The sequence below is a fragment of the Trematomus bernacchii genome, unplaced genomic scaffold, assembly GCF_902827165.1.
Source record: "Trematomus bernacchii unplaced genomic scaffold, fTreBer1.1, whole genome shotgun sequence".
NCBI lineage: Eukaryota > Metazoa > Chordata > Actinopteri > Perciformes > Nototheniidae > Trematomus > Trematomus bernacchii.
Genome location: NW_022987851.1, coordinates 11,045,757 through 11,061,583, shown reverse-complemented (window position 1 = coordinate 11,061,583; position 15,827 = coordinate 11,045,757). Strand labels below are relative to the sequence as shown.

The window sequence follows — 15,827 nt, the reverse complement described above, 5'->3', positions numbered from 1 at the left end:
CAAGTGTTTTTAATAAATGATGTTCAAGTTCCCTTAAATCAATGTCTCACTCGAAAGATGCTGACAGCCCAATCAAAGCAGACAATTCAGCTTTGATTGGGCTTAAATTGCTCTGCAAAGCTCCAGCAGAGCACTGAATCCGATACCTGGGGAAAACCTTTTGTTGGTACTAGAATTAACGGGATAAATACATGTTACGATAAGGCTTAAGAGCATAGGTATTCAATTAGAAGGGACACACACACCTTTTATATAGAGTATCTGTGGGATCGTATGTATGCCTCTGCACATTATTGGCCGTATGACGGGTCATTTTGTTCCATTACTTTTCTGAGCGAGACAGATGAGAAAGATAAAAGCACATTACAAGAAGGGTGATTATCACTCTAAATGACTTGCCATGAGGTTTCCTAGAAATTGATCTTGTGGCGCGATCATTAGTCTTTGAAATGTTCCTCGCTTTACACTCGACCACACGAGCATTAGTAAAACCCTCTTTAAAAATGTCATAAATTGCGTCAGCAGATGAGCAGCACGAGTGCGTGGACTGCTCTTAAGACAGCAGTCTGCTGCGGGAGTGATCAGGTGGTAAGTGCACTCAGAGATCTCGTCCATTAAATCCTGAATTATATATTTAAAGGGCGCAGGCCAAGGCACCCGAGGGGAGAAGTAGTTGTGAGGGGCTTGTGGGTGGTCTTGGGGCGGACCATAGGAGGGCTCACATCCTAACTATAAACATCCACCAACAACTCCCATTAACGTTGTTACCATTAAAGGCAACATTAGGCCATTAACAAGGCGCAGTTTCAAAGCTTTATACTTATCCATTAACCCTTCCTAATGCAACTCAGGGCCTCACATTCTGAACATGACTTAATTTTCATGTTCCAGGAAGAGCTGACATTAACCCGACCAAGACTCTGGGTTTAAAGTCTATAAGACAGATTCTTCGCTGTCAGAAGCGGACACTAATGGGAGCTAATACCATTTCTCAACTGTGCCACAATGAGGTTTCTTTTCAGGTAGGAATAAAAAAGAGTTCTATCATTGTCAGAGATATTAAAGCACACATGACTATCTGTGTAGTTGTAGTAATACATAACAAGACATTTAACTTTCAATACATTCATCTCTAAAAGGGGACTGGCATTCAGTATCGCAGCCTGTCGTTATTTTTTATCCTAGGCTGATCTTGTTTAACAGTGTTTCGAAAGAACTGATACATCAAACCTTTACCAAGAGAATAACACTTATTACATTAGATACATTTTTGTGTATTCTTGGGATTTTATTGTACAACTAGACTCACAACATTTAATTTTGCTTTTTGGGTTTAGCCTTGAAAACAGATTGAACTGTTTATGGTTTACTGGTGTTTTTAACACGAGTATAAGATTATTAGGCACTGGTAAATGCACACAGAGGGTAGCACTTACCTTTTAAATAACCCTTTGTAGGCTATTTAATTAAAAGCACTAGCAATCACTAAGAAGCGTAATCAAACTAATTTAGGTTTAAACATGCAGGCAGACACCATAATGAAATACATGTTTACAGCCTAATAAAATAAAAGGAAGGGTTAAAGAGGGGCAGCAGATGGTGTGATGCTCCAGACGGAGTAATGCCTTTCACTAATGAATAAAGTGCCCTCTGAATAACTGAAGCGTTTGAACTTATATCCAAAAATCTAAGTTCAAGAAGTGAAGCCTCAAGTTGTTTGAACACCACCCCACCCCACCATCACATGTCAGATGGGTTAATAGGCAATTTAAATATATTCCTGACACATTTAAGACAACTTTCTTGACATCAAAGTGCTTGTCGTTGCACCAGGTCTCTTCAAGAGCTATCACACCAGATGGGAGGTATCCGATTTTAAATAGGAGCCATAACCTGCCCTTGTCACTTGCCTTAAGCAACTAGAGCAGGACTCACTTCCAGGCTAAGTGTCTGCACTCCAAATAATAGATTGAGTAACATTTGTGATCAATTTTTATTATTAGCCTGAAGGGTCCTCAGCTCTAACGTCATATTGCAATAGAAAGAGAGAGAGGAAAGGCTGGCACTGGAACAATAAGTTGATTAATTCATAAAGAAGGAAAATGTTGATATGTTCATGTCACTTTACGAGAAACAATGTCAAACATGTTGCTGGTTCCAACTCAAATAAAATGTGAGGATTTGCTTCTGTTCTCTCTTTTATATAACTGTAACTTTACATTTCTAGGCTTTTTCAGACAAAGGGATCCTTTTATGAAATGAAGATACATAGATTCATTGATTAGATAATTTAATTAAATAATCAGATTAGATTTAGTAAGCCTTAGTTCTAAGAAATGTCAGTGAATACAGAAATGCCGATACCAATTACATAGCAAAAGGGGATGTCTTCAAATGTCTTGTTTTGTTTGACCCCCAGATATTAAAGGAAGAAAAACAGCAAATCCTCATTTGAAAAGTTGGTCTAGAGACTCGTTGGCATTTCTGCCTGAAAAATGACTAATCGCCAATCGTTTTGGCTCTTAATCGCTTAATTGAGTCGTTTATCAAGTAGAAATGTCAAACACTGTTCCAACTTTTCAGTTTTATATCGTTGAAAAACATAATATCTTAAGGGTTGTGGACCTTTAAAGAGATTTGCAAGGGTCACATTGGGGTCTGGAAACATGTGATGGGAATTTCTCTTTATTGTCTGACAGAAATGACAGCTGAATTGGTAATGATTATAATTGGAAATTGCAGCCGTGGCACAAAACCCATGCCCTCCTCATCAACATTTATGGAAACAGACAGAGACGTACAGAAGGTCAACATTGAAACATCCAATGCACGATCAGACTGAAAGCATAGTAACACATTTGGTGGATTTGATTTACATGTTGAAATATTACTCCAGCAGCTTCACATGCCACTATTTACCCACCTGCAGTATGTTTTTGTTCAAGTACCTGCATGTCAGTTTGAACCACAAGTGCTTCCTTTCCTGGTAAAGCCACGCCCTGTCCCAGCCCCCATGCCTCCCTCAACAGGAAACCCTTCAAACATCTGCGGCTCATTGGGCCTGAGGGAGCACTTCTGTTTACCTTCATACTTTTTGAATGCACAAAATACAGGTGCGGGTGTTGCCTCAGGATAACAATCAAACCTGATGCTACAACCCCTCCCCCACACTCCCCGTCAAAGGCAAATGGAGCCTTGTCTCTATACTAAAGAAAAACACACAGTCCTGACCACAGTGGTAGGAGGAGGAGGGAGATGAATCCACCCAGAGCCCATCACTTTTCTACGTGGGTAAACAAGAATGCATCCACTTATCGATCTTAAAGTGCCTCATTAGACGCTGCATGAGCCATGGAATAATATTTCCCCAAACACAAAATGGATGATTAATGGAAATATGTGTGCTGGTTGTACTATTGTCTGATTATAATTCACAGCACCTGCTTTGCAATATCAATAATGCATGCCTTGTCATGCTGTAAACAACAGAAAATATTAACAGGTAGATATTTTTATTTGATCTACTCATGGCCTGTGTAGCTTTCATCTCCGGTAATTGCTGTGGCAAGGCCGATACTTTCACATTAGTTGAGCAAAGAGTCATGTATGCTGTTGTTCACTCTTAATGACAGGCCTGACCTTCTAACCCTTCACTGTGAAACAGAGCAGGCAATGCTCCACATCCAAATAAGCCAAACAGCCTGGTTGGTATTAAGAGGGCATGACGATTTTCAAATTGTGTCCTGCTTGAGCTTCTGGCTCTGGGGGGGTCCTAAAGCCTGTGCTGGCTAAACAGAGCAGAGAGCGGTGGGAGGAATACGTGGAATGCAGATAATACATACAAAGGATTATGTACCTGCTTGCACATCAAATCTGTGTGGTTTCATGTTTAATACCCATGGGCCAATGTCTGCTTTGATGGAGTACTGTGAAAGCTCAGAGATTAACAAGCGCCGTCACACCACTGAGTCTTCCTACAACTTCAGGACTTTCAGACCTACATGGCGGGATAACTGTGAATATGAATGGAAAGGTTTTACTCATGGTTACTCCAATGGTGCCAAGCTGGTTTTGGTGTGTGATGGATTAGTGTATTCCATAAAGTGTTTGTTTATGAAAAATAAATTCACGGATGTCCAAAAGACAATTTGATTATTGCTGAAGCAAGGTCACAAAAAGTGTTATCCGCCTAGATAGAAATGTCACAACAAACCCAATCTTGCTTTTGTTAGAGTCCTTTGTTTGTGTAAGATGAGATAACCACTCTCAGTTTATGTTTTTTAGCATATGTCCCTGTCGTCCTAGGAACCCGGGTCCTTTAAAGCATAATAATTTCATTAGTAGTGGCTATTGAATTTTCTTCTACCATTATGACATGAGGGAAGCCATACATCAGGGTAAGTGCTTTTAACCATCCAGCCTGGCAGTGTACATCCTGAACCGCCCCCCTCTGCATCGTGTCCGGTGCGGTACATCCAGAACAATAGAATAAGTAGCCCTGCAGAGCTAACAGACAGTGAGTAGCAGACAAACCCCCCACTTCACACAAAACCTGTCAATAAGCAACTCTGAAAGATACCTACAAAATACTGTTTCTACAACGTGGCCGAAAGAGCTCTGAACTCTCTATGGGGCTGCTCTGCACAGACTATTCCCCTTCAAGCAAAATGATTCAACCCGATGTTCTGAAAGTCCTCTGGAGCAAGGAGCTGCTTCCACCCCAGGGTCACACAAAAATACAAGAGCTCCCTCGAAAGTCCATAAAGAGCCACAAGCTGTAACAGAACAAAACCATTAGGCATTTTTTTACTGGCATGGCACTAAAGATAGCAATGTCCGCTTCGTCTACCACTGATTTCTAAACTGAAATATCTCCACAGTTTTAGCAATGGAACACTGGATTGTCATGAAATGTTGTAAAGACATTCATGTTACCCAGATGATCAAGCTTAATGCCTTCGGTTATTCCCTGATGTCTCCTATGGTGCCACCATAAAATAAATTAAATGTGGCTTTAAAAGGCATGTCTCCACAACATATGGATTGATTTCCATGAAATGTGAATCAGACTAAAAGTGAAGATAATCAATTGATTATATTTTTTGCAGCCCCAGTACATATGTTCCCCTTAGTTTGAATTTGTGTTATATCTGCTGACCCCATTACCTTATACATAGTTTATTATCAGGTAAAAATGTCCCAAAGGACAAATTGGCAAATATTAGCATGCCATCAGCTTTCGAAGGCTAATCTTAAATGGTTAACTTGAAAAGCATCATACCTTCCAAACATAAGCATGTTAACACAGTGTGAGCATGTTGCTATAATCATTTAGCTCACAAAACATGTGAAAAAATATGGTTATATTGAGAACATAAATATTTGTAGATATAAAACCTGTGAACAAATTCAGTGAACACAACACATTACTGAGGCCAATAAAAAATATATTTATTCAAGTATGAAATCAGAGGAATTCCCCCCTGAGCACAATTATTAAAATCCCACTGGGAGATCTTATTTTCTGAACAAATGACTTTGGCTGTAATGTTCTCTTCGTCAGTATCCGTTTTTATGGCTGTTTATAAATCAGCGTGTTGTGGCAAGCCCTCCACAATAAGACAGGTAATCCTGAGATTTCCTAGAAAATCCAGGCAGCTTTAACCTAAAACGTCTTACACTCACTGCGAAAAAAATCCATAATTAATTGTCAAATGCTTTTCTGTGTCATCCAGTGCTCTGAAGTGAAATTACTATCGTTATATGAGGAAATGATGTGTCATCTCCTCTGTATCTGCTTGTATAAGGGGGAATGAATGGTAGCAAAATGGGTTATGGCATTTCATTTCTCAAAATTAAACACTACAAAGTTCATTTAACAATGTCCTCCCACACAGACAAGCGAGGCACGGCAATAAAGCAACTTTTATTTGACATGGGGCCCGTGTAGACAGGCTGCTTGTGAGTTTACTATTAAACCTCAGTGCTTTGTTTATTTTGCAACCACCTTGCAGTTGAGCCAACGTTTAACCAGTGTGATGCACATTGAGTTTATTGCTAAGAGATTAATTTAGTACAAATCGGTGTCTAAAACGCACCAGTGGGATGTGTAACGCTCAGAGATTCTCCCCAGGAACAATAGACTACTTGACCTCTTAAGACATCCCATTAACAACAATTAAGTATTGCATCCAATTACCAGACAAGCATCTCTTCACCTTCCTTGTAGGTCTGGCAGTGGAACAGCTGAATACTTAACAGCAAAGCAAAGCAAAGCGTCTTATGATAAAACATCTAAGGCGCCGTTTACACGAGGAGAAAACTGCTTGTATCTGCATAGTTTCGCGTGCGTATAGCCCTATTATTTACACGAGGCCGATAGAAACTGACCCCACAAACAATAACGGGTCCCAAGGTGGATAGATTTGCAAACGAAATGCTCTGGGGGGTCAACCGAGTCCGTGTAATCACCTCTATACGAATATTTCCTGAAAAAATTGCGATAGCCCCACCTCTCTGCTGTAGCAACTATCAAAAATAGCTGTGTTAATTAAACGCACAAGGGGTTCTTGAATGAAATAATATTATAAAAGGCAAACCAGAATTGTTAACGCCCAATATACTCCTTAAACAAAATAAACAGAGTCAGATTTCATGCATTGATCCATTATATTGACAAAGGTGCGATCTCACCCGGTGTTTGTAGAGAATATCTCTCTTTCTGAGCCGTCCTCTCCACAGAGACGTGCTTCTGGTCGATGCAATATCCACAGATTCGGTTTCTTTCAGTTTCAGTTTCAGTTTCGGGGCTTAAACAGAAGGGTAGCCATGGCAACATTGCAGGGGGCTGCTCAGGTTGCTCTTCTTCGCGGCTTTTGGTGTATTTTGGCGGAAGTTACAGCGCCACTTACAGTCCCAGCATATGTACTACAGCGTTTCCAGCGGCCTCGTTTGAACAGACACGTTAAATGAAACAAATGCATGTGAACGGAAGACTTTTTTGAATACGCATACTGTGCATAAACGCAAACGGTCCCGTGTGAGCGGGGCCTAACACAAGCCTGTGCATGTAAAGCGCCACCACTTGACTTCCTCTGAGGAAACAGTGGTACTTTTGCTAAAGCCTTTTGCTCACAACAAGACAGGATTGTGTCGTGTCAGGATTACATTTCTTCCCAGTAAATAACATTCTTTGCAAGGAACTTCAGATCAGAAAGTTCAAGCCCTCGGGTGATAGTCATAGTTTTCCTAGGGACTGGAATGTGGAAATGTCTTTCATCGAAAAGGGGAATGGGGGGGGGATTGATTTATGAGGTTGAAAGCAAAAAAACATTATGTTGTACATAACCATAAGGTTTTAATTTAACTCTTTAGATTTTGGAAACAGAGTTTAAATAATTAGCTTAAAGTTATATATAGCTGTTGAATCTAGTTATTTGCTTATATTAGACAATATTAAAATTACATATACATTTCTTTTTAATCTATTTATATATTAATTCTAGGTTAATATTTCAAATGTGTATCCTTTCTTAACTTACTATATAAACCATGTTTCTATGGAAGCATGTATACTATTTTAACACATCTTCTTGAAAGGTTGGTCCAATACCATGATTTCAAAAAGGAAAAAAACATCCAGCATGTTAGAGCAGGTTGGGTCTGCCCTCCCCCTCCCCCCTTGTCTTAGACCTTTATAAAAGGTTCAAGGGTAGCCCCAAGTGTAATGCTACATTGATGACCCATAGAGGACAGGGTCAACCATTTCATCTTCTATCTTGTTTTGTACTTAGGCACTAAAAGAATGACAGGCTCTTAATTCCAATCAAAGATATACTCTTGCCATCCCCTGTGAAGAGTCTCCCTGAATGAGGACTCGTGTCTCCTGCAAGTTCAACCGAAGCAGCATGTAATCAAAGATAGCTTCAGGCATCGCAGACTGCTGCTGCAGTTTGTGAGGGAAGGATCGTGGACACCAGCACAACACAAAGAAACAGCTTTTAAAATCGTAAGAATGTGAATACTGAGGTCAGATGCAGACACAGGGCCGTTCTGTTCACTCCCTAAGGCAGTGCGTAGAGGAGCAGCACAGTGTTTCATGAATGAAAAATTAATGAACAGCATCTGAATGAATAGGGAGACTTCTCAGTATTACAATCAGGCTTATTGCCCAACAGAGAATGATTCAGAAATGAATAGATGACAAATCTTCATGTCATTCTATGAGTTGGCCTGGGATGAGATGGATGTTTCACCTTTACCCAAAAGCTGAGTCAACGACACTGAATTCGCTTTAAAAGACTCATACAATAGCAACCTCTTGTCTTCCCTGTCTCTCATAAGTATGCAGAAATAATGACTTTATGGTGCAGGCATAATTATCAGAGGCTCACCACTAACCCCCTTCCATGGGTCAGTACGAGCCCCTGCTGCTGGCAGTGGTGGGAACAGTGCCTTTGTCTTGGCTTAATCTATAAGATTTATTTAATGAGGAAAAAGAAGTTCATTAAATGTAAAACAAAAGCCACATAAGCACCCATCTTCTGGCTCCCCACACAGATATGCCCCTGAATGGTATTCCTTAAATATTCTCTGAGGTCGAAGGATTACCATCACAGCTAATGGAGGCCTCTAAAAGAATTCATTAAAATAGAGCATTGCCTCTAATGGAGAATTTGAACAAAGATCCGGGCCATGTTAAGGAAGGGTGTGGCCACAGGCTTTTCATATGGAGGAGAGACACCCCCCCCCCCCCCCAGTCAGGTTGCAAATGTGAAGTGCAGGGACAGGCAGCAGCTACTCTGTGCCCTCTCCGAGGGGTGTGTGCTGTTCCATATTAATGACAAAGAGAAGAGCGGGAGCAAGAAGTCACTATCATACACTCATTTGTTTATAAGGAGCCAGCCACACAATACAGTCGGCGGGAGTCCACAAGAATCCAGTGAAAGCCAGGGGCTGCGTCAATGACAAAAGACAGAAACAACCTCACTTTTTGTCCCTGAGACAAGGGCTGCCCAATTTCAGAGTGCTGTTGCTCTTTCACCAAAACCAAGGATACCTTCATGCATTTCAATGGGGGTATTCCTGCATAAAGAACGAAGCACTATTGCATAGCCCAGTCATCCCTCTCCTCTCCTGTTGTTAAGCCTTTCTTCACAGCTGAAACAAAAGAACTCTGGTCCCTCCCCTTGAATAACAAATAAACCATTATTTTGCACAGCAGAGCGAGGAACATGTGTGCAAAATAAGAGGAAAATGGCCAAAAGAAAACTGTTAAACCGTACAATGTTTTCTTTCACTTTAAAATGTCTTTCCTTGTATAACTATGAAAACCGTGTTTATAAAAAGCCAATAAAGTGCTAAATGTAACCTGCCAAGTCAACATATAACACCAAAAAATGGCAGATGAAGAGGCAATTTTAGTGTGTACAAATGGGAATATATCTCACTTTCTGGCTCTAAAAGTGGGGCAAACCAGTCACCAAAGTTTAATTAAGATTCTTGCTGCTGTTTTACTGATAATCCTGTGTAGAGAACTGTCACAAGCAAAAAAAAGACCCTTTTTACTGTTGAGTCATTGCCTGAGAGTGATTGCTTTTGCCACACAAGTAATTTCTTTTTCTCAAAGCTAAGTCGCTCATACATCTCTCTGCTCTGTGAGCCAGCAGAGAGTGAATTGCTCTCTCTGGAAGTTGTAATCAAGTTAATAATGAGGGAAAAACTTGAAGGTTGTAATCATTTAGCACAACATGAGCGATGGGACCAATGTGTTTTCTTTCAACAACTGCAAACACAAACAGAAACCATAAAGAGACATGGTTTGCCCCCTTCTCGGCCCTAAAAACCAACACTCCCCCACCTGTTCAGTGTCCTGCTGGGCATGGAAAGAAACATGTGTGTGTACGTGTGGGGGTGCATAGCAGACAAAGAGCAAATACATTTAGAATTCATGACTATCCACTGTGTTAAACATCAGAATTACAGTTTTATCCAACTGTACTGTTCTTTGCACATCTAGGGCCATTGTCTATTGTTACAGGGTCTACTGTATGTGAGCAGCTACCACACCATATGGTCCAGTTGCATATATTATAAGCATCATTTCTCTGGGGACAAGCTGATTTTATATGTTATTTCTTGTAAATCTCAGGCAAATGATCAACTCTAATATGAGGTTTCAAATGTAATGACTTCACAAGAACCTGTTATTTTGTAAATGTTGCATCAAAGATTATAAGGTTGTTTTTATCGCAGAAAAGCATTATATATTTTTTGTGTTAATTGTAATCTAAAGATGAAATTACCATATCAGTAGGTAATTAAGCTTGAACCACACATCCGGGCCATAAAGTGCTGCTGCCAGGGGCGCTAGCAGGAATCTTGAACCCCCTGATGGGAAGTGACACTAGGCTCCGCACCCTAATGATGCTTTAATTTACAGTATGATCTCGTCTGTGTGATGAGCCCATGGGTCCCCTTTTCCCTCCACCATTAGCACCTCAGCACACATTTCCATTCCACACAAGTCCACAATTCTTCTTTCTTATAGCTTTGCGATTATTGGTGACTAATGGCATATGTCCCACTTCCTCCTCAAAACTATGATCTTTTTTAAAATCAAAAATACAAGTACACTAGAAAAAAAGATTCCACTTTCGCTGAACACAGAACTGAGCATCCTACAGAGCTTGTTGAGAGACATTATGAAGTACCGAATTAGGGTTAAGCATCCAGCAGTGTTATGGGTTTGTTTTCTTTGTAAGTCTTAAGGCCCGGACACACCGGGCCGATTTCGGCCGTCGATAGATGTCTGGCCGTCGATAAGCGTCCTGTCGCCCTACTCAGATTGGTGTGTCCAGCACCGTCGTGTCTTTTCGGCCGTGCCGAGACCTTCCGCTGTCGGCAAAAGGCCGTCGGCCAAAGAAATCACTCTGATTGGCTGTTCAGCTTAGCGAATCAGTGCATGAGAAGCGAAACGGAAGTGAAGAAGGCACACACAGACGGCTATTATTTTTCATTTTCCAGTACCGCACTAAACATGTTATCGATTATAAGTCGTTATGTGAAACAGTCTGTGATGGACGAGGGTGAAAATGGAACGCACGCTATTTGTTGTTTGTATATATCACGCAGTCTGTCTTCCGGTTGCCTCTTTTGAATTAAGAATACACACTACCGCCGCTTGCTGGTAAGGAGAGTTATTGTCACTCACGCATGTGCATTGCGTACGTGCTACTTGGCCGTTGGCTGAAGTCTTTGCAGTGTGTTCCAGTGCGACTTTTTGGCCAAGACGCAGGAGACGTGAGGCGACACAACAATCGGGTCCGTCGGCACGTGTTCTTTGGTGTCAGTTTGGTGTGTCCGGGCCTTAAGATCATTTGCAGCCATAATCATTTCTGCAGATTCTCATACTTCCTTATGTACTAACTCAGTAATTGAGATGTTAAACTTGATTCCACAATTTCATTGTGTTCTGTAGCTAGCAAGCCATTTTCAAATTGGATAAACGAACAACTAATATGTTTGAAGCAAAGAAGTTTTAAAATGATAGCACAAAATACGGATACAGCATTTCTAACCAACAAAGATTTGGTTGAGTTGCCATATTTTTAATGAATGCATCTGAATTTTGTATGAAGGAAATACTTTGCAAGTCACAAAGAAATCTCTTTTCAAAAGAAGAAACAACCACAAGAAGTCTTCAAACATCAAGAGGAAGGCTCCAACAAACAAGATGCGAGCTGCACAGCATGAGTACACAAATACAGTGGTACACAATCTCCCATGTAACACAACTAAAGCCATTCTTTCCTTTTCCAGTACGTTAACATCACAACATTCCTGGGACAGTTCTGGAAATAAGCTAGTTAAACATGAAAGAAGGAGAACGAATCTATCTCAGGTGAAATTGGGTGACCCTCGCAAGAGATTAGTCCATTAGCAAAGAGGAGAGCCCCTCTCGCTTGACAAGTAATACCAGCTGTGACACCGGGCGCCGCCTGTCTGTTCAGGAGGGGGGGTGGTGGTGGTGGTGGAGGTGGTGGGGGAAGGGTGGGGACTTGGGAGTGAACAAAAAAACAGATGCATCTTTCTGACTATTTGTTCTAGGAGTAATTCAGAGCTCTGTTTTTCAGTTGTATCTGTTTTTGGCTAAGCTCAGGCCCAGGAGCTGTTGTTTTTTCAGCAGTTCAAATATAATAGACGCAAGCCTGTTTTTTTATTACAAGTATTGATGCAGTTTTATTGCAAATCCCAAACTCAATAAACACTTTCAGTCAGATTTCTTTGCCTGGATTAAGTAGATATATATTTTCCTTTGGAACAGCTGAAGGGAAACCTTGGCCCTTTGCAAGAACATGCAAGAGACTGACCATCTGTTGTGAAAGCAAACACACATGACCATTGCTTGAGGCCTGCTAAACACAAAGCAGTTTAGATGGCCATAAAGTCTAACCATCAACACCAACTCAGGGCACTCTCCTCCTGTCTCAAGCACACGGCAATGCATCGGCACAGCAGTGTAAAAACGTCTTAAAAGGGCTGTTCATTTCCTTACAAATAAACCACCCGAGCCTGAATGATAGGTGCTGCATGGTGTTAATTTACAACAACAGGCGCCACCGTAGTGTGACGAGGTAGAGGGAGTACAGTGAGATTAACCTCTCCACCCCTTTCCTTTCTGTGGGAGTACTCTGCCCCTGTGCAGCTTTGCTTAATGGCCTGGCTGAGTGATGTGAGCACATGGTGCTGCTACCTGTTGGCCCGAAAAGCAACAAGGAAGCCTGGAGAGAGGCATCAACACCCATTGCACAATAAAAACCAAGCAAAGAATAAGCACTAAGAGTTGTTTTAAAACGTTGTACTTTATCGTTGTTCCTTATTTTTCATAGTCAACAGTGGCAAAACATCAATTTTCAAAGCATATTTGAATTTCTTAATGGCAAGTTGCTGAATTCACATCAAATATTAAAAAACAAAAACACCATTTTCTATTTGTAAAGTCTTGGAAGCATTCGCTTATGCCACCCATTGCTACTGCCCAAATCCAAAATGAGACCTGTCCTACATGTAATTACTAGTTGGAGCCTGCAGCTCCCCCCCCAGCCAACAGGCAGCCCATAATTACAATAAATCAGACAGGATGTGAACATCATTCCGCTCAACAGCCTGTGTTAAACAGGAGAGAAAACACATTAAAAAAATTAGGCATCATGATGACATCATGGCATGAGCACATGTGAAGACTGGATGATGATGACTACCCCACTGCCTGCCTCTCCCATCATGAGGAGGGGGGGGGGGTAAAAAAGGGAGGCACAATGGAATAGTTCATGTCATATAAGCAGTTTCTATACAAATATGTCTCTTTTATAGAAACGATCAAAAGTGTACAATGATAAACCATTTACTGAGGTGAGTGAAGTTAAAAAAAAGGCTGCCTGATCTCATTTTTCATACAAGTAATATGTTTATATGTACGTTTTGTTTCAGAATTTAACACACATGCTATGGATAGAAACACATAGGAGTGAACAATGTGAATATTGTTGGTCTATTTGTTTAGTAAAAATCGCCACATCATAATTTTTTATGACTTTATAAAATATATTTCCATAGGTCTACATTTACATGCAAACTATATTCATATAAAAAGCATAGGCTACATGACTACATTCTTCGACGAATAACCTAAAGTGTACTGCAGCACACTAACTTTAAACTTAAAACGAAGAGCCACTCTTCCCCGTAAATGTGATCGATAACCCGGGCTGAAGTTTTGTTGGCACCTGCGTGTGCCTACTTTCCTCCACACACAGTCTACCTGCGGCTCAGAGCACCGAAGCGACCCGCGGGAACACCACCACAGCCCGGATAGTGGGACAAAAGCTTACCTTGGCGGAGAAGCACGGAGATGACGAGGGCACACACACAGCTGGCGGACAACAAGTGCATCCTTGCGGCTCTTTCAGATCCTCAGTCGGCTGCTTGCTTCGGAGGTTTGTTAAAACACTTGGCTGAGTTGATATTTGAAGGTGGCTTCAATTAAAATGGTCCTCTCGGGCTCCTGTTGTTGGTAGTGTACAGACAGTAGTTCAGTTCAGATTTGGCTCCACTCCAAACGTTGCATGTGCTCGCAAACTCGCGCTCACATCAGTTCTGGTGGAACAGGTAATTGCGAGGGGCGCAGAGACGAGCGCGAGGGAGGGCGGGGGATACTGTCTGCAGCCCGCCCCCCCCCCCCCCCCCCCCCCCCCCTTCCCTCATCTGCCCATCCTCCCTTTCCCCTCCAGCACCCCCCTCCTCCTCCCACACAAAAGTGCACCCAACCCCTTTTTTTGAGACCCCCTTAACTCCCCCTCCCTCGCCTCCCCCCCTTCTTCCCCTCCCTCTCACCCCCTTTACTCTCATCTTCAACTTCTTTTTTTCTCCCCCCACCCTTTTCTCTTTCCAACATGCACCCTCACTCTGCATGCGAGCACAAGTAGACAAATACACGCAGGGGGAAACCTTCAATCCAGAAAAACGCCACACTTGTTTCATGCACAATTCCCAGAGGTGAAACACCTTAATCCTCAATATGCATTTAAGATCTATTGATGTAAAAGTATATTAGTACATTTTAGCACTAAAATGTAGTAGTCATCTGACATTTCATTGAGTGAATGCATCTCTTGGTCTTCAAGCTTCGAAAAAACCTCTTGAGAAGCTGCATCTAAATGTCTTATTATGTCTGCTTTTAAACAATGAATCAGTTATCAAAATATAAAGTTGCCCTAACCCTTTTTTGTGTGCATTGACTACTCAATTAATAGACTTAACATTTTAATTGTAATCCAAAATATTGTCTTATTGCAGAGTGTTTAAATACTGTACATCTATGAACAACATTACCAACCTAAATTGGCCATTTTGGGTGATTTTCATTGTTCCAGTGGAGCTGAATGACTGCATTCCTCCTCAATTCAAAGTCAGTTCAATGTTGAAAAGGGTATGTGTCATCAAGATAGACAAGGCCGTCCGGAGTTCCTGAAAAGTTGACATTTTGATTTTATATTTATTTGTTATTTTTGCCTGATGACAGTAACATTTGATGAGCTTATCACAGTGTGATATCTGAATCTGAATATGTCAAAGTAACTTGTAACTACAGCTGTCCCCTATAGCATGTGAAGTACAAGGTGTACTCTCATAGTGACTGTCACAAGGTAAACATGCTACTTAACTCCTTTACTTGAGAAAAAAAACATATTTCTCCTGACACGCACACTGACCTGTTCCATTCAGGAAGTGAAACCAAGCGTTGTGAAACCAAGCGTTGTGCCTCACAGGCGGAGGACAGAAGGTTCATGGTAAAGCAGGCTATAGGATGTGGGTCCAAGGTTAATTATAATGAGAGAATTTCCACATAAATAATTCAAGCTGTAATTAATTATTAAAATCCTTGCTCATATCTCCTTACTTTTCTATTATTTCACTGAAAACATTCAAGAGCTGCGCCACTATAATTAATATCCATACAATTAGCCTACTATGTTAATAATTAGAATTTATGTAAGGGACTGACTACTCTGCAATTGTTCTCAGCTCTGTGTAAAGTCACTAACTGTCTATATTTACCTGCATAGCGTGCCATGGTTTCAAGACAGGTTTCTAAAGTAAAGACAAATAGATTGTGACTATGAGGGCTGTTTACTAAATACCACGCTCTAAATTTACGGACATAAAAGTGACAGTTATAGCTAGTTCATTTCACAAGTTGGTAAAAATAAACTTCAGAGCATGTCAAATTTAATTTAAACCACACTCACAGCAAATGAAATGATTTA

The 15,827-nt window shown here is 41.0% G+C and overlaps 1 protein-coding gene across 2 annotated transcripts in view; it reads right to left on the bottom strand.

The window, feature by feature from the left end:
- Positions 1–14,173, bottom strand: part of LOC117468827 (CD166 antigen homolog A-like) — a 33,353-nt gene extending 19,180 nt beyond the window's left edge. For both annotated transcript variants that reach the window (XR_004554523.1, XM_034113138.1), the window contains exon 1: positions 13,893–14,173. Coding sequence is in view for 1 of the 2 variants with exons in the window: in XM_034113138.1 (XP_033969029.1) it covers positions 13,893–13,953 (61 nt within the window). In the remaining variant the exon portion in view is untranslated. The remainder of the gene's footprint in view (positions 1–13,892) is intronic.
- Positions 14,174–15,827: the final 1,654 nt, after the last annotated feature.